General features: G+C 53.7%; 1 protein-coding gene across 2 annotated transcripts in view; it reads right to left on the reverse strand.

Moving 5' to 3' along the window:
• Positions 1-355: 355 nt before the first annotated feature.
• The window catches only part of LOC122392129 (eukaryotic translation initiation factor 4 gamma 1-like), a 33,131-nt gene continuing 7,080 nt past the window's right edge, over positions 356-26,406 (reverse strand). Inside the window, exons 3-17 of one of the 2 annotated variants that reach the window (XM_043386697.1) lie at positions 17,375-17,479; positions 16,965-17,048; positions 16,428-16,675; positions 16,018-16,071; positions 15,157-15,262; positions 14,498-14,763; positions 13,903-14,206; positions 12,272-13,585; positions 11,285-11,541; positions 8,883-9,287; positions 7,442-8,524; positions 6,664-7,137; positions 3,108-3,324; positions 1,329-1,469; positions 356-871 (exon numbers count right to left, since the gene is read on the reverse strand). In XM_043386697.1, the coding sequence (XP_043242632.1) occupies positions 744-871; positions 1,329-1,469; positions 3,108-3,324; positions 6,664-7,137; positions 7,442-8,524; positions 8,883-9,287; positions 11,285-11,541; positions 12,272-13,585; positions 13,903-14,206; positions 14,498-14,763; positions 15,157-15,262; positions 16,018-16,071; positions 16,428-16,675; positions 16,965-17,048; positions 17,375-17,479 (5,186 nt within the window). In that variant the 3' untranslated portion in view covers positions 356-743. Of the gene's footprint in view, positions 872-1,328; positions 1,470-3,107; positions 3,325-6,663; positions 7,138-7,441; positions 8,525-8,882; positions 9,288-11,284; positions 11,542-12,271; positions 13,586-13,902; positions 14,207-14,497; positions 14,764-15,156; positions 15,263-16,017; positions 16,072-16,418; positions 16,676-16,964; positions 17,049-17,374; positions 17,480-26,406 lie in introns of both variants that reach the window. The other variant, XM_043386696.1, reaches the window with a different exon arrangement.

A 26,406-nucleotide genomic window follows, 5' to 3' on the forward strand; every position in this document is an offset into this window, starting at 1 on the left:
ATATCTATGAATATCATCTAACAAGCTGCAAATCACCATACCATCCCATTGTCGCTCCGCTCCCACGAGTACCTACTAACGGTGAAAAGTGTAGATAAACATTCTTAGTTTATATTATAACTAAGCCCTTGCTACACTAACAAGTCCAACTTCCCAGTCTACTTACATATTAGCCAGCTTGGGATAAGCGCGATAGAAATACCCGTAAGTTACCGCCCATTGCCCAAGGTACGCCCTCGCTCAGTTTCAGCTTATTTCAGCCACCAGTCGCAACAACTGTGTAAACGAAGTCTTTCGTGCTGCATTTTCTATCTTTATATCATCTCCATTCCGTCCATCAGCACAAACGCAGACATGACCACTTTATTTTTATATTAAAATATCCTTTGTTTCATAATATAAAGCGGCGCGATCTGGCCAGCAGAGGGCCGCTGGCATCCTCCGGCTCTGGCTCGACACCCGTTAGACGCGCGGAGCAGGCACTCACTCTCTGGACTTCTACCTCTCCTCTCCGCCCGGCCGGTCTCCGTGCGAGGCCGGCGCGGGGTCACGCCCAGATAAATTCACCCTATCTGCGTTTAAATAGCTCTCTGTGTAGCTCCTCTCTCTCTCTCGGCCCGGCCCTGCAGTGGAGGCAGTCATCGTTCCCGTCCGGTCGGCCCGGCCGATTATCTGTACAGTCGGCGGCAGTGGAGCTGGCCGTCCCCCCCCCCCCCCCCATTAGGCTATCCGTCATGCGCCGGTCACGGCTGCAGGAAGCGCAGAGGCGGCACGATCGGGTCGCCGCCGACCGCCTCCCGCCAGTGGCGCAGCGCCGGCTCGGAGACCAGCCGCAGCGTCAGCAGCCGCTCCAGCAGCTGCTCCAGCACGTCTGGGAACGGAGCGGTCAGCGGGGTCAGCAGTCAGCAGTCAGCAATCAGCAATCAGCAGTCAGCACCGCCAGCATAGCTAGCCCGCCGCAGGACAGACACTTAACACAACACAGTCGTCCGCCGACTGCAGGAAAGACCCAAAACACAGTCGACAGGCATCCACAGGACAGACACAACGCAACACAGCCGATCCGGGACTCACGACTGACTGCACGACGTGCGTGTAGTTAGGGCAGAGCTGCAACTAAGGACAGAGCGTACACTAGAGCGTACACCGAACACAGCCATCGTAGTAGGCCGGCACCTAATTGGGTTGCAGGATAGTTATAGCAGGCGACAGCCAGATTCGTGTGATCAGACCCCAGCTGTGGAATGTACCGTGCCTGACTGAGGTTCTCTATGGGCATGGTGCACCAGCACACCCGGCTCCCGCTCGGCTGTCCTGCTCAGTCGTACCTGTACTACAGTCGAGGTGCCGCACCAGGTCGGCAGCGGCGCGCACAGCCGCCTCCTGTCGCTCGGCCGGCTCCAGCACCGGTCGCAACAGGTCACAGTAGCGCTCAATGCGCTCCGACGCCACCCGCAGCGCGCCAGACTCTGAGGGACGGAAGGGGATGGTCAGGCTAACCGGCAGACTATGTCAGGCAGTCAGGAGCCACTCATCGAATGCAATTATGTACCCGGTGCTACACACTATCATTTAGACATTTATAAATGATATTCCGATGCAGACAGATATAAAATAATGGATGACGATCGTTGCTTGAAGGGACTATCCCACCTTCTAAAATGTTGTTAAAACCAGTTAAATTGTGCCCGACTTTATAGATTGGATGACCAGGAACACGGTTCTGGCATTTATTTTTCATTAAACATCTTAGGCTTCCCATATTCCAAACACAAACTTTCAAATATGTGACGTCACAGCCCAAAATTATCTCCTTCCCCAGGCCACATTACTGTCATAAAGCTGATTCTTTTTACTCTGTAGGCACCACAACAAAGTTCAGACCAAGTTTTAAGCGATTTTTCAACGAACAAACCCATTTAAATCAGAATGACTAAACGAGGTGACGTCACACTAACGGTCGCTCCATGTTGAAGATAGGGCCTTGTACAAGGCCCATTTTCAAATGAAGGGAACGAATTTCTTCAACACCAAGAGGCCGCGGGGGTTGCAACCTAGATAGATAGTGGTTTCTGAACCTCGCCGCAAACTTGGCTATCTCAACTCAAACCCCATGTTAAAGGAAGACTGCCACCTTCAAAAAGTTTTCTCAGATCGGCCTATGATTTATTCCCTGGACAAAACAAAATTTTAGAATTCACCTGACAAAGTATCATCACGTGAATCGCGAAAAAAATTGTCGATTATCATACAATTATCAATCGGTTAATGTCTAGCGACAATGTTAACACATCACTAGACTTCAAGGTCATAAGATTATTACATTTTATTTGAAAAAGTAAGGTATTTTATGATTTACTAATATATGATTTCATAAGAAATTGGCCATGTTTAATTTATTTTGCATTTAAGTTCGTAAAACATTTAAAAATCATGGCTCATTTGGAATGGGTCTGGCCCATGTTAAACCCCATTTCCCACACTTTTTTGGGAAAAATGAACTACTGAATATATAAGTTTAACTTTTATTTTGACACTCCAAAATTCTTCTCTGATCTCGAAAAAATCAAAGTTTTGACATATATTTATCAAAAGATAAGAAAATTCATGTTTCAAAGTTATCGATAAACAGTAGAGATGTCGGTTTTCTTGGACTAAAAAAATGGCATCAAACTGAACTTTGGTCTCCGATTTCTCGCAAACGGGTTCGAATTTCGGAAAACCGACTTCAGTCTGGGACATAGGTGGCTCAGCTCTAGTGAAAACCGTTTTGTGGAAAAAAGGTGGCAGTCTACCTTTAACTCGCGTCTTGCTACATCATTGTTATCTATTCGCACCGAATGCACTGAATTTATCGCGGCAATGCCTCTATCCAGCAACAGCATTCAACTTTGAGACCTCCGCCCAAAGCCCCAACGAATTTTCCATGCTCACTTCTTTCCAACTACAACACACTCCGTCCCTCCATGTATTTAAACTGTCCAGTTCCGCACTTTGACCCTGTTCCTCCCCTGCTCCAAAACTGCCCATCCCCCTCACTGTAACAGTGAGGGGGGATAGGCACCTCACCCCCTCAACCCAACAGTTGGGGTCCCTGTGCAACTGACCTGCGATCAGGGCGTCGAAGCAGACGGCGGCCACCAGGTCGGCCACGAAGCTCGGGTGCTGCCGCTTCTCCGGCTGCGGGCAGTTGAGCTCCAGCCACCGGGCCAGGGGTACGTCTGAACGGATGGCGTCCAGAAGGGCGCGCAGACCCGGCACCGGAGGCGCCCGGTCGGCCGGCAGCGGCGACGGGTCGCCCGATACAAGGCACTCGAGGTCAGCCTGCGAACGGGACGGGGCATAGGTCAGGTCACAGGACCCGGGACCGGAGCCGACAGACCGATACAAGGCACTCGAGGTCAGCCTGCGGATAGGACGGGTCATAGGTCAGGTCACAGTGAGAGGTAGAGACCCGACAGAAGGCACTCGAGGTCAGCCTGCGGGTGGGCGGGTCACAGGTCAGGTCACAGTGAGAGATAGAGACCCGACAGAAGGCACTCGAGGTCAGCCTGCGAGTGGGAAGGGTCACAGGTCAGGTCACAGAGAGAGATACAGACTCGACAGAGGACACTCGAGGTCAGCCTGCGGGTGGGAACGGTCACTGGTCAGGTCACAGAGAGAGAGATACAGACTCGACAGAGGACACTCGAGGTCAGCCTGCGGGTGGGAACGGTCACTGGTCAGGTCGCAAAGAACGAAGGGATCACACATGAGACGGAGTAGACCACCGAAATCGGGGCACTCTGCTCAGAACTTTGAGAACTGTAGACTTCAACGGATCACGCTAGCAATCTAGCCAGTATTGGTCCGAATATGACCAGACAGCAGAAGCAGGTGCGTGCCAGAGGGGGCATTCCACGATAGATCGTACCAGGCCCGTCACCCTCATCTCTCAGATTTTAATGAAAATCCGTCCTAGGGGTAATCATAGGCCCCAAAGACGCCTGGCAAAATATCAGACTTCTCAGATCAAAACTTTTTGAGTTATATTGCATTACATTTTTTAACTTCGGTTTATAACGGTGAGTTTGATGGCCTATAACTCAAGAACGGGTTAAGCTACCAACAAACAGTAAACAACACTAAGCTTGCGATGAATCAAAATTAATATTACCATTTAAAAATTCCAAAGAAAAATTTTCATTGTTGAGCAAAAACCTTAATCTTTTTTCGTTTGCCTCTAATGACCTTTGGGACCAAAATTTTTCACATTTTTATTTTTTCAAAATAAACTTCATGTCATTGCAAATCGACATGCAAAAAATTAGAAAGGTGTTCTTTCTATAAAATCCTCATTTTCCCGCAAACAAAATGGGTTTCGGAGGGGTTGATACGACCCCAGCACGCCGTTTCGCTTCTAATAGAGCTAGAGCCTCGTGGAAAAAACGAGCGTATATGCCGTAACAAGTCGCAGCGATTGGTACCCGATTTTAAGGTCTCAGGTTAAAGGAAGGGTGCCACCTTCCGAAATTTTTGTTCTATGAATCTATTTTACTTATTTGAATTTTTAGACGTGGTTAGCGCGTCCACAATATACAAAAAAACCGAAACATTGCATTTAATACATTGGCCAAAAAAAAAGATCGTTGTTTATATCACCACTACAACTCAAGGTCGTTTGATGTGGCAGCTAGGACGGCTGGCATATCCTGTTGTCATGGCAACATATCATTCTGCCATTTGCATTGATGGCGCAACTGAGACAAAAAGATGAACAAATAAAAAGGAAGAAGATAACATGATTTGAACTAAGTTGTAGGTAACCAAGTAGGTAACTGTTGGCCATATTTGCCAACAGTTAAAGAACATCAAATAAGTCGAGTAAAGGTTTTTCCTTTACAATGCTTAAGAGATCTATGGAACCCTTCACCCTTCATGCAACTTACTAGAAAAACTTCCCAATTAAAATTTTAAAACTTAAGTGTATACCATAAAGAAAAAATATACCCTTTCAAAATGATAAAACATGCTTCAAAAGTATAACTTTTATACATACCTTTGCTGATTTCATGTTTTATAAAATACCCTTAACACGACGAGGAAATAGTGCTGAAGATTTTTGCCTGCCCGAATGCTGGCAGCAAAACTCGCAAATGATAACTTCACGTGCGGATTCAATGCTGACCGTCTCGAGCATAGGTAAGTGAAGCCGGTTTTTAGGTTCATGTGAGGCTAATCTTGTAAAAACTGCGTTGTGTCCAAAAGGTGGCACCCTTCCTTTAACCGGTAGCGTCTGAGGTCAGGTCAAGTGACAGAAGTTACGGGTTCGGTTTTTAGTAAATAACCTCACAAAAAATGGCCGCAGAGCCGCGATTTTGGCATCATTGTGTTCGCCTAGCTCAGGTGCATCGAATGGTATACTTTTTGCTAGGGTGAGGTCAACTTAAGTAGTTGACCTCGGGTCAAGGTCAGGTCAGAGCCCCTCAGGTCACGAAGCTGGGCAAAGGGTATCATATGGCATATCATTCGATTCGGAAGGTCTTCCCGAGTCCATGTCCATGATCGGGAGTTATTGACGAAAAACTCGTACGACCCTAGTGACGTCATAAATGACGTCACGCAAGGTTACCAATGCAAAAGAAAAGCATTGGACTTAGCAAGAAGTGCATGAAATCACGATACCATGTACGTACGTGGGATAGTTTTAGATCATTCTCGGCGCCAAAATAACAGTTTTTATATTTCCCCATTGACTTATATCAGTGATGTCACGTGACCGACCTGACCTTATGTGACCTTTAAAAATTCGCAGATATACAAGTTGTGAGACCTCTGGAGGACACCATGTATGCGTCCTGTAACTTTCATCTCGGACAGCTATGGTCGTTGGCGTCCAAAACAATGTCAGAACCAAACAGCCTTTTTCACCCTCGCGCTTATAGGAAAGAGGGTTGGATAAACCCTCTTTTCACTTTTTTCAGACGACTCAGACTTCAATTGAAATTTCAGTAACCCGTGATGTCACTAGGCAGCTTTACCACGCCATTTGTAAGCTCCCCTCCCAAAATCACTATTCGAAACCGTTATCGTGACTTAGAATAAATACATTTATAAAAAGAACACCTTCCTAATTTTTTGCATACTTCCTAGCAATGAGCCAAATATTTTTTTAAAGAAATAAAAAATCAAAAAAAATTTGGTCGCAAAGTCCAAAAAATACAAAAGAAAGAAAACTCTGTATGTCATATATCAAAAATAGCGTATTTTTCGAAATTTCAAAAAGTACTTATTAATCTGTTTAGTTGCAAGTTCAATGTTATATAACATTTGGCATTTGAATAATCCGTCTTAGAGTTACAGCCCGCCAAACTTAGCGCTGCAAAGCAAGATCCCAAAAATGTTATACACCATAACTCAAAAAATACTTATCTGATAAGCCTGAAATTGTTACAGGTGGATTCAGTTCAGAGCCCCTGATTACCCCTGAGACCAATTTTCGTCAAATTCCTAGAGATGAGGGTGTCAAATTGGAAAAAAGTGGTACGATCTATCGTGGAATGCCCCAGAGCCGAGATCAACGCAACCACAGACCAACGACCGATACTATGAAAGGTAGGAACAGCAGTTCTCCAACTTTAGCACGCCATCAGTTGTTCTGAGTCTCTCACATCTCACACCCACCTCCTTGAGCACTGCGAGCGGCTCGCGGTCGCCGAGCAGCCGCTGCCAGTTGAATCCAGCCGGCACCAGCTCCCGGGCCCGCTGCTCGTCCTCGGCCCGCAGCTGGCGCAGCAGGGCCACCGTCAGCTTGACGCCGCCGCCGTCCTGGACGCAGCCGTACGCGGCGGCCGCCAGCGCCGACAGCGAGAGCCCGGCGCCGGGCGCCAGCAGCGGCGGCGTCATCAGCTGCGCCAGGTTGGTCCACACGGCCGGCACGTCCGTGGCCAGGTCGGCAGACACGTCTAGCAGCTGGCGCGCGCCGCTCACGTACGCCGCCACCGGCAGCAGACCGCGCTGGAGCAGCAGCGCGTGCAGCCGGCCGGCCGCCTGACGCTCGCGAGCCGAGCGGGCGTCCACAAACGCCTCCAGAGACTGGGTGACGAAGTCGGCCAAGGTGCTGTCGTGCAGGTGGCCCTCGCAGTCGACAATCGCAGACTGTGGACACAGGGACGGGCGGGAGTTAGATAGCTGGGTCACCAGAGAACACATTTACGACGGACCGCCCCACCAGAATACCAAAGGAATAAATGTCAGATCAAATCACAGCTCACAATTTAGGGCACTAAGTACGGAGAGACAGCAAATTCAATTTTTCCAGTATCAGAGCGTAGGTAACTATAAATTAGCAAAACTGAATAATATCAGACCCTAGAATCTTAAGAAACGTCGATTTATTCGTGCCTTATTGGGAAATCTGCCAATGCTGCGCCCACCCGTCAGTCCCCGGCAGCGCACTCACCTCCTCATCCCCATTCTCGAGGAACTCGCCGACGATGGCTCGCGCCTGCCGTTTCAGGTAGTCCGCGTCCGCGTCCGCGGGGCCCTTGAGCCGCGAGGCGGCGGCGGCCGGCGGTGGTGGCGCCCGATCCGCAGAGCTGTTCCTGCTCCCGGAGCGCTCGGCCGAACCGCCGCGGCTCCGGCTGCGCGCCTCAGCCCGTAGAGCCTGGAACCGGTTAGCGCCCGAGCCGGGGGTGGTAGCGGGAGAGGCCCGCCGGGGCGAGGCTCCCTTGGCACCGAGTCCCCAGCCGCTGCCGCCGCCGGGGCCCAGTTTGAGCTGCGCCGGCGGCGGCGCGGCGGCCGTGGCGCTGACGGCGCTCATCATGCGGCTGGCGTCGTACCGCGAGTTGCGGCCGACCGTGCTCCAGCCGTCGCCGCCGGGCCGCGGCGCGTCGCGGCCGCCGCCGCCGCGCCGCCGCTCGCTGCGCCGCCGGTCCTCGGCCTGCGCCAGCGCCGCCTGCTGCTTGGCCTCAGCCAGGCGCGCCTGCTCGTGCACCTCCTCGATGGTCATAGGCCGCGGCTGAGCCGTGGTGCGCGTCGGCACCCAATGGTTGGCACGCAGCTCGATCAGGTCACGCAACATGAAACGGATCCGAGACGAGAGCTTCTTATCCACCGAGAGCCGCTCGAACTCGGCGAACATTTTGCCCAAGTCACGGCCTTGTTTTTTCTCCGCCACTTCCAGCTTCTGTCCTATTGTGGAGACCAGTTTGCACATGCACTCGTACGAGTCCTCGTGCCGGTCCTTGAGCAGTTTGGTGATGCACTGCTGCATGATACGGTCTGTCAGCATGCTCAGCTTGTAGAGCTCGCCGATGAAGCGGATGTTTCCGTTGGAGCGCAGGCGGCCCTGACGCTGTGCCTCCTCCAGTGCGCGCTCTTTGGCGCGCCGCTCCACCGGATCCGTCTGCGCCTCGATCTCTCGCTGCCGCTCACCCAGGTTCAGCTCCAGCGACTTGTCCTTCTCGAACTCGCGCTGGCACTGTGTCAGCAGCAGCTTGCGGAACATGGACATGGCCTTCTTGCTCTCGTCTTCGCTGCCGGCCTGTCGACAGAAGACGGAGGGGACGGACGCGGGTGTTACAGAGACCAGATCCGACCGGCCAGCGCCGAACACGCGGGTCTGTACGGGAATAGCCAGGACACAGCGCCTATACAATACACAATTACAAAAAAGTAACTGACCCGTCCAGATCGAGGAAAACAGTTCTTACAAAATGTTGACGACGTAATTCTGGACTGATCATTTAGCAGGCACCTCCCCAGCTGTCATCTCAGGCTGATAACTTAGTCGATATCTCTCACCGCCCTTATTCCTTCCTCATATTCCCACGTCTCCACACGTCACCCTCTGTCCAGTGCCCCTCCCCCTCCCTCCAGCCTTCCCAGCGCCGGTCACTCACCGGGGGTTTGGTCATGGCCAGACACACTGCCGCGTACTGGCTGGCGTAGGCCGGCTCGTTCACTGCCTTGTCGAACAGCACATTAATCATCTTCCCGAGCCGCTCGTCCGTGTTGAACTCCAGCTGGCGGATGTTCTCAATGTGCTTCTCGATGTTGCTCGGCGTGATCTTGTTGAGGATGCCCTTGAGACGCGCCACCAGCTGCGCCTCGGCGTCGGCCGAATCCTCGGCGCTCTCGGCGCCCGGTTTGGCGGCGCCCGGCTTCCACGCGTTCTCCGTGGTGTGCAGTTTGACGTCGCGACTGATCTCGATGCGGCGCACGGGCGGCGCTGGCGACTGGAGTGACCCGTCACGCCGTCCGCCGCCGCCGCCGCCGACTCCGCCCTGAGAGCTGCGGCCGCGGTACTGTCGGGGGAGCACGGAGGTCAGAATACTAGCCGACTGCCGAGGGCATACCGAATAGGTCGTCCTGCGCCCAAGGTTGAAGATGTAAGCAGACTGCAACAGTCAGTGATGGAAACTCTGCCAGATCCCCTAGATTACTGAATCCCCTAATTCTCAGTGCCTTTAGACCAGTAGCCTGACCCCAGCAGGCTGGCTTGGCGTGCCCACCGGCCGCAGGCAGCACTCTCTCCCCTCATTCTTTCACCACCCCACCGCACAGTGGGGATTTTTCCGATCTAGCGCCTATTAATTCAAAAAATCTTTTTTGGGTTTTTGTTTATTTTATGTGTTAGTGGGGCTAAGAAATGTCTGAATTTTTCATATATGGCATTGTTTTATCTGTATGTCCACAGCAAGACTAGGAAAAATGCGCCCAAAGTTCACACTCATGCGTGATTACTCAATGGGCTCAGTAAGGACCGAAAGTATGGCTCAATTTCATTGTCCTGTCCTGTTGGTTTTATTCTTGCGAGTTCTTAAAGTTGCATATCTTCTGAAAGGCACCTATATTAGGAATGGAATGGCAAACAGAAAGTATGCCACAACCTTACTAAGGTCACAAAAATGCCATTTACAAAAAACCTTTACAGACACCATATTGAAGGAATGGTATTCTAGATAAATGTAGGAAATCAACAATATTTTCCACACTTTTCCACTCCGAAACATATCCTATCGAATTCGCCACTTTCTCCTGCACAAGACAACGCCTAGTTTGGCTGCCGGAACTTGCCTGAACACGGAATATTCGCATTAGAGTATCTTAATACCCCACTCTAGGAGCGCTAGGGCAAACAGCACGATATAGGTATGTTCCAGACATGGGCGAATAATTTTACTTCCTGACTTATATTATGCATATTTTCTGAGACACATTCATGAGGAATAGGATGACAGGCGTGAATTATACATACCGCAACCTTATTAACCCTAGCACTAGTGGGGAGGGGGAGGGGGAAGGGGTCGGATAAAACCCCATGGTTTTCCGCAAATCACTCGCGCAAAAAGCAGCCGATCGCGACGAAACTTTCGTTGCCCTCGAGATCATCAATGTTACATCTAACCTAAAAATTTCATGACTCTGACCCAACTGACCTTTGACCTGTGGCATATTTCTCGAGACCATGTTTGGCCGGAATCGCGATTCGGCTTATGCCAGCTCACATTATCCGCGGTTTCCAGTCTTTTTGTGGTTTTAAACGTTCAAATATGTGAAATGATGCTGGTGCCATGCATTATGGTGGGTGTCAAGGTCACGTGAAGGTCAGGTCAAGGTCATTGACCTTTGATGACCTTGGTTCACTTTTTCGAGTTTTATTTGCTTCTAGAGTAGTTTTTGGTGTTGATTTCGAATTTAGCAACCATTTGAATATTTACGAAGTAGTTCTGGTGCCTTCGTACCATGTTACGAAGCTGTCAGTAGTAGATGACACCTACTATGGATGGCCGGCAGGACGTCTACTGGCTGACCTGACCTGACCCGACCTGGCTTAAATGCATGAAGACATCGTCTGTGATCAAAACTAACATGAAATTCGTGATCAGCACTCCAAAATACCCCGTAACATCCTAACTTTACGAAGTTCCAAGAGGTCTCGATTTTCCATCTTTAGTTGGGTCATTGACTTGACTTGGAAAGTCAACTAATGACCTTGGACTTTGAAATTGGATATATTCGGCCTCATCTCGTCATAGACAGCACGCTTGATTTTTCCGCGAAGCTCTAGCTTGATCAGGGGCCAAACGGCTGAGCCGGGGGTCCAATTGACCCCCCTATACTATGTTGATTATGCACATTTACAGGTAACACTCTCACCAGAACACACCAGCCAACATCTGTGCACAATCTGGCTACAATACTTCCTATGGTTTGCCCTCTACGAATAAATACGTGCTAGATCGGAAAAATCCCCACTGTGCACCGGTTCCCCACGCGCGGTCCAGCGACTGTCGCTCACCTTGCCCGGCGGACCCATGACGGCCGGTTTAAAGCCGGAGGCGAACTCTCCCGGTCCGATGGGGCGCGGTTTGAGGGCGGCGGCGCGCTGGTCGGTGGTCGCTCCGGCACGTCGTACCACCGACGGCAGGTCGGGCAGCGCGGCCGGCCGCTGCTGCGACAGAGGCGCGTGCTGCAGCGCCAGCAGCTCCGAGCGGCCGTAGTGCTTCTTGGCGGCGTGTGACGGCGCCGGAGCTGGCGGAGTCGGCCGGCCGTCACCTGCACCAGGCAGAGAGACAGACAGACCGTAAGTCACAGGACCGGGGCGGACAGGGAGCGCGGAAAATGACCCGGACACCCACACCTCCACTCAGAGTCTATCTTCAAATATAATTGTAGGAGTTAAGCCACGGTCACAAAATGCCGGTCTGCCCCAAACAGCATCTCCGCTCGTGCCCCACTGACTCTGGCTATGGTCTTGACCCTGGCCGCCGCAGCTCGCCACTCAGCGCCGAGCACTCGCCACCCGACCCACGGTATCATGTCTCCGGCGGGCGTCTGTCGGCTGGCCGGCGCGGCGGCTCTGTCCCTGTCTAGCCTACGTCTTAGTAGTCCTGTCTAGTTGTGTGCAGTGTGCATACAACTGCACCCATACATACACACGAGTCATACTCTATACGATACGCTATACGATACCTATACGATACCTATAATACGACACTATGCGATACGCATGAATGCACCCACACATACACATGCATACTAAAATAATTTTGGATATTGGAGCACTACATGTGGAAATCGTGAGCATGAGACAAAAAGTGACAGCATGGGAAGCATCAAAATGATACAGCTTAGTCCAAATTAAATGTATACAAGATTCTTTACATAACCATTCATTTCAAAGCAAATCCATGCCTAACTTCCCTTGACGGCCGCTTTCTTCCCAAGCGTGCAAGGACGCATCAACTGAGGAGGCATTCCATGACACGCCGCCGAATCAACTGACCTTTGGCGGCGAGGTGACGCGGCGGCGACTCTGTAGCGGGCTGCACCGGCCGGCCCGCCGTACCGTTCACAGGCGGTGGGGAGCCCTGGCGCGACGCAGCCGGGGTGCCCGACGGAGTGCCCACCGGAGTGCCCAACGACGGAGTGTCGGCCGGAGTGCTGGCCGGGGTGCCCTGGGCGGAGCTGTCGGCCGGAGTGTCCTCGGAGGGCGGTGTGAGGGCCGGAGTCGGCTCCGGACTCTGCTCGCTCGGTGACTCGGTAGTTACCTCAACTGGTGGCTCTTTAGACCCATCTGTCACCTCCTGAAGCTCCTCAGAGACCACCGCCGTTTCCTTCGGCTCCTCAGGCTCCGGCGTCGGCTCTTGTGGCCCCGCTGGCGGAATTTCCTTCACGCCATTCTCATCAGCTGCCGACTGACCGCCGTTCTGACCATTCAAATGCGGCGCCTTCTGTTCAATCGGCACTACCGGCGCATACGGTTTGTCCGACACTACGGAGGAGTGACTCTGGGACCCGTTTACCACCACCGCGGTCACAGGCGACTTTACCACCTCCTCGGGCGCCGCAGGGACCTCCTCAGTGGACTCAGCCGGCTGGTCAGAGTCCAGTGCCGGCGACACTGACTCAGGAGCCGGCTCCAGCGGCGGGGCGGCGGCCAGCGCCTCATCAGCTGCAGACACAGCCAGCCGCTCCAGTTCCGTGGTGGCCACTGTCACAGCCTCTGGCAGGGACGGCTCAGCAGCTGCCTCCTCGGCAGTCTCCACCTCTGGAGACTCTTCTACTGGCTCCTCCTGGACGGCAGACGATTCTAGCTGCTGCAGGGGCACACACTCGCCCGTTGCCACCTCAGCGGAGCTAGCTGGCTCCGCAGTCACAGCCTCGGGGCGGCCCGGAATCACTCCGGCCGGATCAGCACTCTCACTAGTGACACTGGTCGCGTCTGGGACCGCTGGCTCCCGCTCACTCTCCGGCTCCTTCGGCAGACTGTCCACGATAGACGGCGGGACACCGTGTGCGAACTGCTGCCGCGCTGCCTCGGGTCCCTCCAACCGCGCGCTGACGGCAGGCGGCACACTCTGTCCGTACTGGAGGCCCATCTCCGTCCCGTCCGGGCGCGGCGCCGCCTGACTGTACTGCAGTGCGCTGTCGGGGGGCGGCAGGCCGGGAGGTACACTCGGTACCGGTACTAGGTCGGGCAGGCTGGCCGGCAGTGAGTAGTGACCGTCCGACGGGCGGGACGGTGGCACAGGTGGACACCAGCCAGGCGCCCGAGCGGGGTTCCACTCCGACTGACGCACCGTCGACGCCGGAGACGCTGCGGGAAACACAGACACAGCCGGGTCAGATGGGGCACACAACCAGACTACTACAGTTACAGGAGGATGCATGGCGCGACAGGCATAACAATAAATTCAGAGAAGTAGACAAGCTGCACCAAGCAAGCACTCCGGACTCATCAAGCCCTCCTCTCAACCACGAAATAAATCATACCGTTTCATTACAGCTAGTTCGAAACCTCGAGATAGGTAACCACTAAACAGCTGCTAACCTGATAACGACACACCCTTACAGACTTCCCGTCTCCCATGCCGCCACACCGGGCGGGCCGCGCGGCGCTGTCTCCGTACGTACCATAATTCATCACCTGGCGCCGAATCACGTCCGGCGAGTGTGTGGACAGGCCGTTGGCGGTGGGGGTCTGGAAGCGCCCGGGCACCGCCTGGGGCGCCATGGCGGGCGCCGGCGCCCACTCGGGCACGCCCTCGCCCGGCAGCGGGCACTCGGAGTAGCTGGCGCTGGAGCGGGCGCGTGGGCCGCGCCGGCTGTCCGGCTCACCCAGCTCGGAGACGCTGGCGCTGCTATGCTGGCGGCCCGAGCGGGGCAGTGTGGACACGCCGTTGCCCAGCGGCCGCCACGCCGTCTCCGGGACGCCGCTCTGTTGGAGGAGGAGGGGGTCAGACGATGGCGAGTGTCGTGTCGAAACTACCACTGAATGTCATAGCTCTGCCCTAGGAGTTCGGCAGCCATAAGGTAAACAGAACATGCCACAATTCCAGCAGCGGGAGGTTAACCACTAGCATAGCACAACATCACAACATATCATTCTATCAAACTCGACGCCAGCTCTTACACTCGGCCCGACTGCGCACTCACAGACCCACATACACACCGACACACAGTTGGTCTCCGGCCGACCGACCACTGTCCACGATGGAGGACAACTCACGGGGGTCTGTGCACTACTGCCGCTCACAGCCACCTCCTCGTGAGTCTCCGGGTTGATGATGGGGATCCGGTGGCTGGCGTGGTGCTGCACGGGAGCCGGGGGCGGCACCGGCGGCGCGTACAGCGGCTCCTGGGGCCGCCGCGCCTGCAGCGGCTCCATCGGCGGCGGCAGGGACATCTGAGCCGGAGGCGGCGGCGGGCCCCACATCTGCGGCGGCGCCGGCTGGCCGCCGGGCGCCGGCTGTGGCTGCGCCTGCACGTACAGACCTGCCAGAGCCGGAGGCGAGAGTTGAACAGGGTACCGCTGCGGGAGGGTCAGGTCACTGCCCGGGGTGGTATCTGACACTGACGGGAGGAAACTCGCCGAATGATTGATAATTTGTAAATGGCTGATTTCAAGCCATACACATTAATTCTGTTGAACTCGAATACTTATAAACTTCAGTAGCTTCTAAACAAAACAATCTACATATATTCCCTGTAACACATATATTGTAACACATATATTCCCTGATGACCGATGCATGGCGATCACAGGATAACCGGAAAACTAATAGAAAAACACGTCTCCCCACTCGGTCTCCTGTGCTCTCTACTAGCGTCCCCCGGTGGGATGTGCCGAGCGCTTGTCCCGTCGGTGGCTCGGAGGCCGGTACTCACCCTGAGGAGGCTGGACAGTCAGCTGCTGCTGGTATGGTGGCTGGGTAGAGTACACGGGAGGTGTGGGCATGTAGGCAGTTGGCCCCTGACGCACGCCCGGGTGACCCTGCCGGAACACAAAGGGAGGGGTCGGAGTTCAGGCCACAGTCAGAGTGGCAGAATTTGCGTCCGCAGCAACTGTTTCGGCGTGACTGCATTGCACGTGATGAAACATTAATGCAGTGAGTCGCAAGACATCAACGCCCTCGCTCATGAGCCAGTGAGTAGTTATCAACGTTTGGGATTCAGTTAGCTGCGGCGATATGCCGGCACACATATCCTGCGTTACAAATGAGTTAGTATGTCAGCTCCGGGACGTTTGTATGCGCCTGTACGTACGCACGCAACATATTGGGAGGACGGATGGTTATTGGCCGGCCTGACGCGCACAACTAAGTATACACAAAACCACCGTACACACATTAAACCACACCATCGTAGTTCTGTGGCGCAATTACAATTACCCAACACCAGGGCTACGGAGTCGGGTTTGCTCGGAGTCGAGAGTTCCGACCGGAGTCAGAGTCGGAGTCGATGTTGGAAGCCGGAGTCGAGCGTTCCGACCGGAGTCAGTGTCGGGTTGACTTTTGGAAGGCGGAGGCGGAGTCACCGAAAACCTATCGATTCCGTAGACCTGCCCAACACTATTAACCGACCAGCTAAAGGACGAAGCAGGCACCCCCCCCCCACCCCTCCCAACTAACCCCTACTGCAAGTCTGCATTGCAAAATTATTTTCGATGACGTCTAAAGCTCCAGTAGCAAATATGTGCGGAGACGGCCTGAGACGGTAATATTGACAGCAGAGACGGCCGAGACTCACCTGTCCGCCGGGCGGCACCTGACCCGGAGAAAAGAACATCATCATCGGCGGCGCCTGTGGAAGGCAGACATTATGTCAGTAACAGGACAGGGTCGTATCGGCATTAGTGGCACTGATCGGTAGTCGGTACACCTGATCGACATATGACATGGAATATATCAATAGATTGGGACTAATAGGCGGCAAACAAGAGCCATCTCTTATCTACCGTCAGTTGACCACTAGTCCAGTTTCTTGGGAACTTTGATGCCCCGATGTTCCCTAGACTACACAGTGACTCTCAAGGAACCATCGACGTCCCGGTGTGACCAGTGGCTCTCCAAGGCCGACAGAACTCCTTTGCTCCCTGACCTGCCCTGATGTTCTCCTAGTCTCCCCACTCCCCGATAGTTCGTCCTCACCCCTCTGACCTGTCCTGGCGGCAGTCCGCCGGCCATGCTGAAGGCGGCTGCCGAGTGCGGCGCCGGCGGCGGTGGCATACTGATGGCGTGCCCGCCGGGCGGGTAGCCGGGGGCGGGCGCCGGCGGCCGCGGCCCGGCCATCATCTGGTGCGCGCTGTAGCCGGGCGCGCCGGTCACCAGCGGCGCGCCGGGCCGCAGCACCGGCGCCTGGTGGTGCTGGTGCGGGCCAGGGTAGCCCGGCACCGAGGGCAGCTCCACTGCCGGACAACGGGGAGCGAGTGTCAGACCACACAGCGAACAACTACAGTCTGTCATACAGAAATCCACACAGCGAACGACACTCCACCATATACAGCAAACATCAGTCCGCAATACATCGATTCATAAAACAAATATCGCCCATACAACACATTCAAGTCCTTACCGAAATTATCAGTGAGCACCAGTCATCAGCCCATACAAAAACACTACATTGTTTTACACTAGACCCTCCCTAATCCAGCCCGTTCAACCGGCGGTCCCCACGGACTCAGTATGGCCACTCACAGTTCTGTTTGGCCATCTCATGCATGGGCTGCTGGTAGGGCCGCGGCGGGGGCATGTACTGGAGTGGCTGGCCATCGCCCGCTCCTGTAGGTGCACGGACAGACGGGTTAGAAAACGAGAGACACAGATCAGCTACACTTGAACAGCAGGGCAGCGAAGTGAGCGACTGCATCACTTTGACTCAACACGCAGCTTTATTGCCTTTATTTGGGTACACCGGCGATTATGTGTGGATGGCGTATTGACCAGAAAGCTCGACTGATTTTTTCTGTAGTGATTTTATTAGTAAGTTTACCTCAGTAAGTAGCCACTCTACTGATCATAGGTTCACTTGGCAGTGGTAAGCAATAAATACACTAATCTGTAAGGTCTGCATGGTCTGCAGCAGCCCCACTGGTACGCAGTCTCACCTGGGGGCGGCCCGTAGCCGCGGGGCTGTGCCGACAGCGGCACGTTATACCGCCCTCCGGGCTGTGGCAGCGGTACCCCTCCTCCTCCTGTTTCCGGCGGTCTCTCTGTAAAGACAGAAACACACCGGTCAGTGGACGAACGCACAGACTACGAAGGTTTCGGTTCAACAGCGCAAAACTCCCCGCTGGTAAGTAATGCATATCGAACGTATGAGTGAAAGCGACATACTCGTAGTCAGTGTGTAAAGCATGCTTACACATAAAGGGAACATCGTTGGCACACTTGGATTTCACTATTGGTGCAAGGAAGGGTTACCATTTCACACAGCAGCACCTCCGTTGAGTATGAATCGGTGATCGTGTCGGCAACGTCTAAAAAGGCCTCCCGTGACACATCACACACTCCGTGATTGACATCATCTATTTGAGGCTGAAGTGGGTGTCCGAGTCAAACACCAGCCAACAACGATAGATGTTGAAATGTCGCGACATAAATAAATCAGTATTGATAGGTACCTTGGTAAATACAGTGCTGTCAGGGAGGACGGACCAGTACCAAACTTATCGGCAATCCCAATGTGTCGAACTGTCTGACGCGTCTCACTGCGTCAAAAGTGACGCAATACCATACATTCACTGGCCATGGCCTGTGGCTGCGTACACCGACCGGCCACAAAACTCAAACATATCACCCAGTCGGGCTGGACCGGCCGGCGGCCAGTGAGAGAGCGGCCGGTAGTTCCGGCGGCCGGTGTCAGTCTGGCGGCACCTCATCTCACCGGCTGCCGCTCACCGACAGTGAGTCACCACCAACTCACAGCTAGCCGAGGAGGGGACTCCCGAAGGACTCCCATTGGACAGGGTCCAGCCAGCGCCTCAGAAATCGATCGGCACAGGGTGTCCCTGACCCGGCCGGGGTCGCCGGGAACGCGGCGCAGTGGCCGGCGTACCCACCGACTGACACCGGGACAACACTGGGCCCCACTGCGCTCCTGGCGACCCGCTAGGACCCATCGCCTGCTGTAAGAACAACCCCGGGCCCAACTGCGCCAGGCGCGGATACAAGGGGGGGGGGCCATGGGGGCCATGGCCCCCCCCTTGGCCGATTTTTTTCAAAAATAAAATAAAAAGTTAAAAAGTTAAAAAGCTGAAAAGGGGGCCTCCTGAAAATAAAGTGGCCGAAATCCGATGAGTTTTTTTTTTTTAACCTACCCACTTAGTTATTTCTTAGAAGACTAGCTGAGAAGACTTCTTTGTTAGAAGATTGGTAAAGCTTTTCATAACTTGGAGGTCTCTTATACTCACAGAGATGACCACTTTTACAGGGCCTCCTAACCTGCACAGAGGGCCTCCAAGCCTGCACAGATGTTGAGATGTTGCCTGAACAGCTAGATAAGCTCAATAGACGCAGTTTTTTTTTGGGGGGGGGGCCCAACAAGTGGGAAGATGGGGCCTCCAACAGGTGGGATTATGGGGGGGGGGCCTCCTGGTTTCTAATGGCCCCTCCCTTGGAGATTTTCTGGATCCGCCCCTGAACTGCGCTCCTACCAAATGCCAACTGGCGCGGGCCAACTCATATAACAGATACCCGGACCTACTGAATGAGTAGATACCCAGAACCACCGCCACAGCTAGCCTGATTCATCGGCAGAGAACCAACCAACAGTCAGCAACCAATCCTCCGACAGACAAGTAACCACCACACCGCTCCAAATAGCAGCGGTAGCCACAAAATCTGGCCTACCGACAGTAACCACCCCGCCGACACACCGTAGTACCAGCAGCGGGCAGACGGTAAACAACCGTCCGCCAGACAGTACCCCTTCTCCCTCTAACCCCCCCCCCCCCCCGACAGACAGCACTCATAGTAGACACGGCACCCGACCCACTTTCCACGAGCCGCCGCCAGCCCACTGCGTATCCAGACTCCTCATAATGACGCCAGTCACAGACAGGGAGACGTCAATAATGCACGTGTGCACGCGTTCGCCCCGCGACCTGCACTATTAGTGGCAGGCGTGACGTCAAGGGTATAAAAACTAGCCGATATACCGTACAAAGATATAGAGAGAGAATCGGATATATGTAGTATGCACGACATCCCTCAGAGTTACCAACTTAATTAAGCAGCGTTCCACAATACATATACATTGTTCAAATGTCAGACATTCATGTGGTCCTAAAAATGGTTCATGTACACCGCTCTTCAGATTCTAGAGCTTCATGGAAAACCTTATCGCAATGCTATTACCGAAACAAGTATGTCTTCATTATTCCAGTACTGCACTTTTAAATCAAGCTCCGATGAAACTGGATATTTGCAGTAAAAGTATGTTCTGATGATGGATAGGATCTATGGGTGGATAATACGTCTTGATAGAGGTTGAAAGCCATGCCCTTGAGGTTGGAGAAATCACGACATATAAACCTTTCGTGCAAAGCGTTCCGCTGATTTACACAAAAAGATGACATCAAACTTGACAGGAATCGTCACGGGATTGTTAACTAAGCGTGGCGAGCGAATTTATCATGCAGTCAGGCGATGCCAGTTAGTAATCGTGCTTTACAGAATCACAAAACCAAGTCTGTCGCATCCCTCAGCTGGCCTCTATAGCTCTATGTAAACAAAATGCACATCAGCGGATTTGAAAGCAAGCCGAAAACCTAACAAGGCAGATCAGTCATCGGGATGGAACGAGTCGGCAAAGAAAGTGTAGCTCGCCAATGTGTGGGGAATGAGTTAGACTGAGACCGAAAGCTCCCACACTCCGAAAAAAAAAAAACAGCTGAAACGGCTCCATCTGACCGGGATGATGACAGCGTAAAACGGTCCAACCGACCAAGTCAACTCAACGGTTATTATCCGGTCATATGACCAGGGCTCCTCTCCTGGTGATATGTGATAGGGTCCCAGCAGCTAACCCCCGAACTGCAATGAAAATATACGAATCCGAGCTGTTTAGTCGTGAGAGCCTTGACCAGAAGAATATGAAAAAGAAACACCGAAAAATGTGACTGAGGCAAAGTACCTATATATAAGGCATCACTAAAAGCTATAAATTACTTAATACTTAGCCATGACACAGCACGGCACCAATTATACTAAATACAAAAAAAAAAACTACGACAACTTCCGATTTCCACTGTCTTTACCGCAATATCACAAAACATCAGCCGACATGTGATGTAAATCACATGTCAAACAACAAACACAAGATGACTTATCATGTCTGAGCTCAGCCATAACTACGCCGGGTCTTGCATTGAGCACCACTAGTCGGAGCCCCGGGCTGCCCAGTAACAGCGCCGGACTGACTTTCAGGAAAAGGCTGCATCTCTATTTCCCACACTGCACCGCATTCCGACGATTTCTCCCCGAAACCGGGTATACTGACAGTTTCCTGTGACAGCGGCGGAGAATCCGCTACCCAGCTAACAGAGCTCCGTCCAGTTCCCAGCTCCGTGCCGAGCTCAGGACCCTGGGCTAGGGTGAAGAGGCGCTGATAACACGCTGTCAGTCAGCGCGGACCTCACACTACGGGGCAGTATGTTAGTGCGCATTCCCGAACATACCACAGGCGTTTTGCAAGGCCCCAACACCACCTGTCACCGCCTGAGAACGTCCGAGAAGTGAGGTACCGCACCGGACTCCCCCGCGTTCCGAGACCAGCCGCCCGGCTGAGGCATGCGTCAGCGCGCCCCCGCACACAGCCGCTATTTGAGTTTGGAAGTGGCCAAAATGCGATAACTCGTTAACCAGTTGACATTTTGCCAAGGAATTTTTTATTGTATGTGAAGTCAACCGTAAGGTCACATATGGGAACGTATGAGCATCCATGCTGATACATCATTGCCGTAAAAAATATTTTGCTTGTAATCCGCGGATGACGGGTATATCCCATAACGTGGGTGACTCGGGAGGGGATTCTGCATAGCTTCCCTGCTGTCTTCGAAACTACTCGTTCAATACTAAAAGTTCAAACGGCTTCTGATAGGAATAGCTGATAAACGAAACCTAACTTTGTCACAAAAGGTCATGGAAAGGTCATGGGTCACAAAAGGTCATGGAAAGGGTCATGGAAGGAAATGTATACATTTTTAAGGTCATGCGACACATCTTTAATGGTCCATTTCGGCAAAAGCATCTACAAATGATGTCATCTGGGTCGTCCGATTCGAAACTATTTCCATTCGACAAATGAAGGTCAGGTCACGGCGAGGTCAAAAAGGTCAAATTTTGAAGTTGAGCATTATCAACAAAAAAGATGTGCATCGGATGCAATTTGAGCTCTGGAACACGATGATGCTATTCATTTTGGTTTTCGATGTCAAGAACGTACTGAAATTGCCTTTGCAATATCGAAAATTGTGATTAACTGACTACGGTAAAATGCAAAAGCCAATAACATTGCCATTTCTGAAGATATCTGACTGAAACTTTCCAAAAGCAATGCAAATGTTACATACAAAAGCCAATGACGTTCATTCTGGTCGATGGCTGCTCCCCAAAACTCTGAATGTTATCAACCATATCGGACATTCTTACGATATTCTGTTGGCTGGATGTCTTTTTGCTTTATTGAATTTGATCAGACTACATTCTGTTAAGACGACGTACATTTATTGGTCACCAGAAAGTATACCCACAAGTCATTCGACAATCGACAACCAACAAATGCAATCGACACGAGCGTCGAGCACCCCTCAGCACAAGCAACTGCCGGGGGCGATTAGACGGACCGCGCTCCTCTCTCGCAGCTGATTGGTCAGCTGCCGAACCGCACGGACGTCAGCTGCACGGCCGTCGCCCGGCCGACCTGACCGGGGTCGGCCGGGCGGCGACCTAGCGTCACTAGAACTGCAATAACTTTTGCCGGCAGTGTAATGCCGACCTAATTTTTTCAGCAAATGAATCACAATTGTACGGTATATGTTATGGACGTTGTCTCGATGTGAAGCACGCTGTGCGTTTTTTGGTAGGCCTATGTAAATATTTAAATCCTCAAGCCCTTCTGCTTTGTGCAAGTGTGCAACAATTAGCTTATAATAACTGATTGGGAAGTTTTTTAGATGCACTTTTGTTACCAATGGATTCCGCACATTTTCCCCTTTCAGCTGATATCTTACTTACGCATTTTCAAGCAAAGAATATGACGGGAGACTCGTCAACATTTACATGAAAATCGCAGCACAAGTTCGGTCTCACGGAGCAAAACAAAACGGTGTTCTTTGGGAGCCCACCAATCTGTGCCAGAATGAGTAATATTTTTTCTGGATGATATTTTATACAGTCTGATCAATTTACGACCAGAAAATGTGAAAAAATCACGCTTTAAAATTTGTCGAAAATTAGGGTATTGGCCACTTCTGAACCCTGATAGCGGCTGTGTGCCCCGGCCCCGCTGCATGAATACAACCGCGAGCATCAGCAGCGCGCTACCTCCCCGCGGCAGTTGAGCGGCCATGAAACCACCCGTGCGCCGCTTCCTGTAGTAGCCAGGCCGTACTATCCGTCTGTGGCTGAGCCCGACATTCCAGCGCTGTGGCTGAACCAGACGGACCAGCAGCTCTCACAGCCACCCGGCAATAGCTGGGAGGCGAAGCTCGGCCTCTCGCTGTCCATGAGCGCGATGAGGACGGCGGCAGAGGACAGGCGGTGAGATGGCGTGCACGAGCGGCATCAGCCGGCGGCGGCGGCCAAAAATAGCGCCGCCATGCTGTGAAGGTCGCACGGGCCGCCGGATACCGGCATACCGGGCTGGTCCGGCCGGAACACCGCCAGTTCACACCCGCGGACCGCGGCGGGCCGGCCGGACCGACCGCTATCGATCCGTGTTGACCGCCGGCAGACGCCGACGGCGGCTATCAGCTCAGCGCCGGATGGTGGACCGCACTGCGTCAACTCGCGCCACCGCCCCAGCTCTGAACAACACGGTGCCACGAAACAAACTCGGGATATCCCAATCACTGGCCGCGTACGGAGCGACAACCGGAACTCGGAACAGAACGCGATCTCGGGCTCCGAGCGGGACACGTCCCGAGTTGGACAGGCTATGAACGGCGTCAGTCCGGGCGACAGGCAATCGCAGAACGGCGCCATCCATTTCGATAGCCGGAACTCGAAACGAAATGCCAACTCTAAACGGTACCCGTCTGAGAGAATCACTGGACTCGAAATGGGTCGCACCCCAGCGACAGTTACGGGATTCCTATCAGGGTTCTGTTGAATGAAGCAAAGCTGCTGGGAGCTACACTCATATTCCGACCGACAAACAAGTTATTTGTGGGTGTTCCGCTGCCACATGGGGTAGATTGACAGGCGACCTTCACCGTAGCACAGGCGACATTCCGAAACTACAGTGACGTGACTCATACAGCATACGTGACGACTCATACTGCATACAGACTCATACAGCTCATGTCAACACAATGTTCACGGCAAACGGCTTAACTGTTTTGTCCGAATGCATGTCCGGTTGAATGAAGACAACTCATTCAAATTTTAAACCATGCATATCAATTATCATAATCATTCTCGGGTCGATAGACACCGTAGCTTTGACCTAAAGTTCACCAATCCATCGATGAGTCAGACTGTCATTTCCCGCTGGCGCTATGCCCACTCCTTCACCCAATCACCGGCCTATTGGTAATATTTTACAGCTCCAGACCTGCCAGGCCGGCAAAATTCAACGGCTAACACATGGGGTCGATTCATCCGAACGGCAAAATATGCTAGCTAGAAAAGGATGATTCGTTATCTCAACTAGCTTGAATTATTTATGATCAATGTGGCCGATAACTTCTCAAACACCGCCGTATAAGTCACGATTGGAGTTCGCCTCAACAATTCAAAGATTCGCCGTAGTGGGTCAAGAAAGTCCTGGAGGCGCTCAGAACGTCGATAGCAGACGGCTAGAGCCCGGCTAGGAGGTAGGGATGGCTAATTTAGGCAGCAGTGCGAGTGAGATGGAAAATAAATTATGTTACCGAGCTCGCCGATCTCGAAAACACACCAACACTTAATCACTTACTTATCTACTACTTATGTAGTGTACACTACTAAGTGGTACACTACTAAGTACACTACTTATGTAATGTACTTATCACTACACTACAATAATGGGAAATGGTTGCTTTTGCTTCAATTTTATATACAACATAAAGCTATCACGCCTCAAGTTGGGGACAAATGAATTAGGTGTAATGACGTATTCACATTTTATGTATCGTTACCGACGTTTTCACAAGATACTGTGTCAAAAGTTCGAGCAATGCTAGACAGTGTCAATCAACCAATCTACGGCTCACATCCCTGTGTTCCGACGCTGGCTTTCAAGTTCATCACGGACAGCGACCACCGAACCGCCGTCTCAAACGATAACAAACACAAAAAACGTCTGATACGGGGGCCGGCGCGGCGGCACCGGTCCCTCCGCCGTGTCATGTCGGCTCTGTGCCGCGCTCGGCGGTCCCGGACTCGGTACAGAGCGGCCGTCCTCCCACCGTACCCACCGAGACAGCCCCTTGGCGCCCCGACCGAACTCCGCAGCGCAGCTCGGGCTGGGGTCATTACCCTCGCTGTGGGCAGGGGCGGCCGCCACTCCGTGCAACGACCCCCTTCCGTCCGGAGCCTGCAGTCGCCACTGTTACCGTGCGGTTCAGCTCACGCACAAGGCGACTGAGAGCGTGTAGCGCCGCGCGGGTCCCACTGCAGCAGTCATCGCTAAAGCCCCCCGCAACCCCCCTCCCTGGCCGCGGCAGCACGTGGGTTGTGACGTCACAAAGACAGCTCGGCCGGCCGGCCGGCAGAGTTGCACCGGAGCTTACCGGCGCCGGCCGGCGGCGGACCGCCTAGGACTCATGGCACGAACCGTGCTGTGGGGAGACCACCAGCGGCACAGCAGCCTGCCGTCCGGCCTGATCGGGTCGACTCGGAGTGCACTGGGGTTGTGCCGCGGGGTCACTGACCTCAGCTGGTAACGTGGGAACACTCGCGGCGGACATTGCCAGCTCTGCCAGAGAGCTGGGCCAGCCGCCTGTGACGCCACTACCATCAGCTGATCAACAGACTACCGAGCCAACTGCGGAGAGTTCTCAGCAGTTCAAAACGTAGGATACGGACAAAGGGGGGGGGGGAGACTCGTCATCGAGACGAGAGGTCTTTCACCACTGTTAAGAAAGTGTTCCCCGGATGCCAGTGGCGCAGCGCGGCGGCAGGGTTCCCTGCATCCTCCTGGGCGGCCAGCCACCTGACGAGCACCACAAACAGACCATCCGCCCGCCGCGCCAGCAGCCAGCCGGCGGCCCCTGGCACCAGGCCTGCGGCGCCACTTCCCAAACAAAGCATCCGGCCCGGGGCGGCGCGGTACGGCTGCACCCGCGCTCCTGCGCTGTCCGTCCGTCTGTCTGTCAGTCTGTCAGCGCCGCACATAACGGGCGCTCCACGCACGCGGCCGCCGCCGGCGGGCCCGGTGCGTACGCAGTGCGCGCCGGACGGTCCGCTCCGAGCCGGCGTCAAGGTCGGCAGTCGGGGTCGGCGACCGACCGCGCTCAGCTGCCCCACCGACCGGCCGGGCGCGCCAAAACAGACGGCGCCGCAAAAACCGCGCCGGGCGAGCTGAGTCAGCCGCCAGAGACACTCCCAGGGGCGGTGTCGGCACCGTCGGCCGCCGCTGCTCAGTGCCGACCGCAGGACAAAGATCGTGCCGGGCGGCCATCGCCCGCCGCTATCACGTGGCCCGCTCAAAGCAAGGTCACACGCCGCCGCTGTCTGCAGCGCCGGGCGGCGGCATGGAGGACTGACGGCCGCTGGCCGGCGAGCCCGGCGCCCACACGGCACGGCCGACCCCGAGAGGCACGCCTAAGGGCGGCTCTAACGGCGGCACGACCACCTGCGAGGTGCACTGTCGATGCCGGGAGGGAGGGGACACCCCGAACGGCGGCGCACTGCAGGTTCGAGCGATGAGTCAGGCCGGTGTGCAGCGGTATCCCCCCCCCCCCCCCCCTGTCGGTGTGACACACGCCCTGTG

The sequence above is a fragment of the Amphibalanus amphitrite genome, unplaced genomic scaffold, assembly GCF_019059575.1.
Source record: "Amphibalanus amphitrite isolate SeventyFive unplaced genomic scaffold, NRLGWU_Aamphi_draft 000470F_arrow, whole genome shotgun sequence".
Taxonomy (NCBI): Eukaryota; Metazoa; Arthropoda; class Thecostraca; order Balanomorpha; family Balanidae; genus Amphibalanus; species Amphibalanus amphitrite.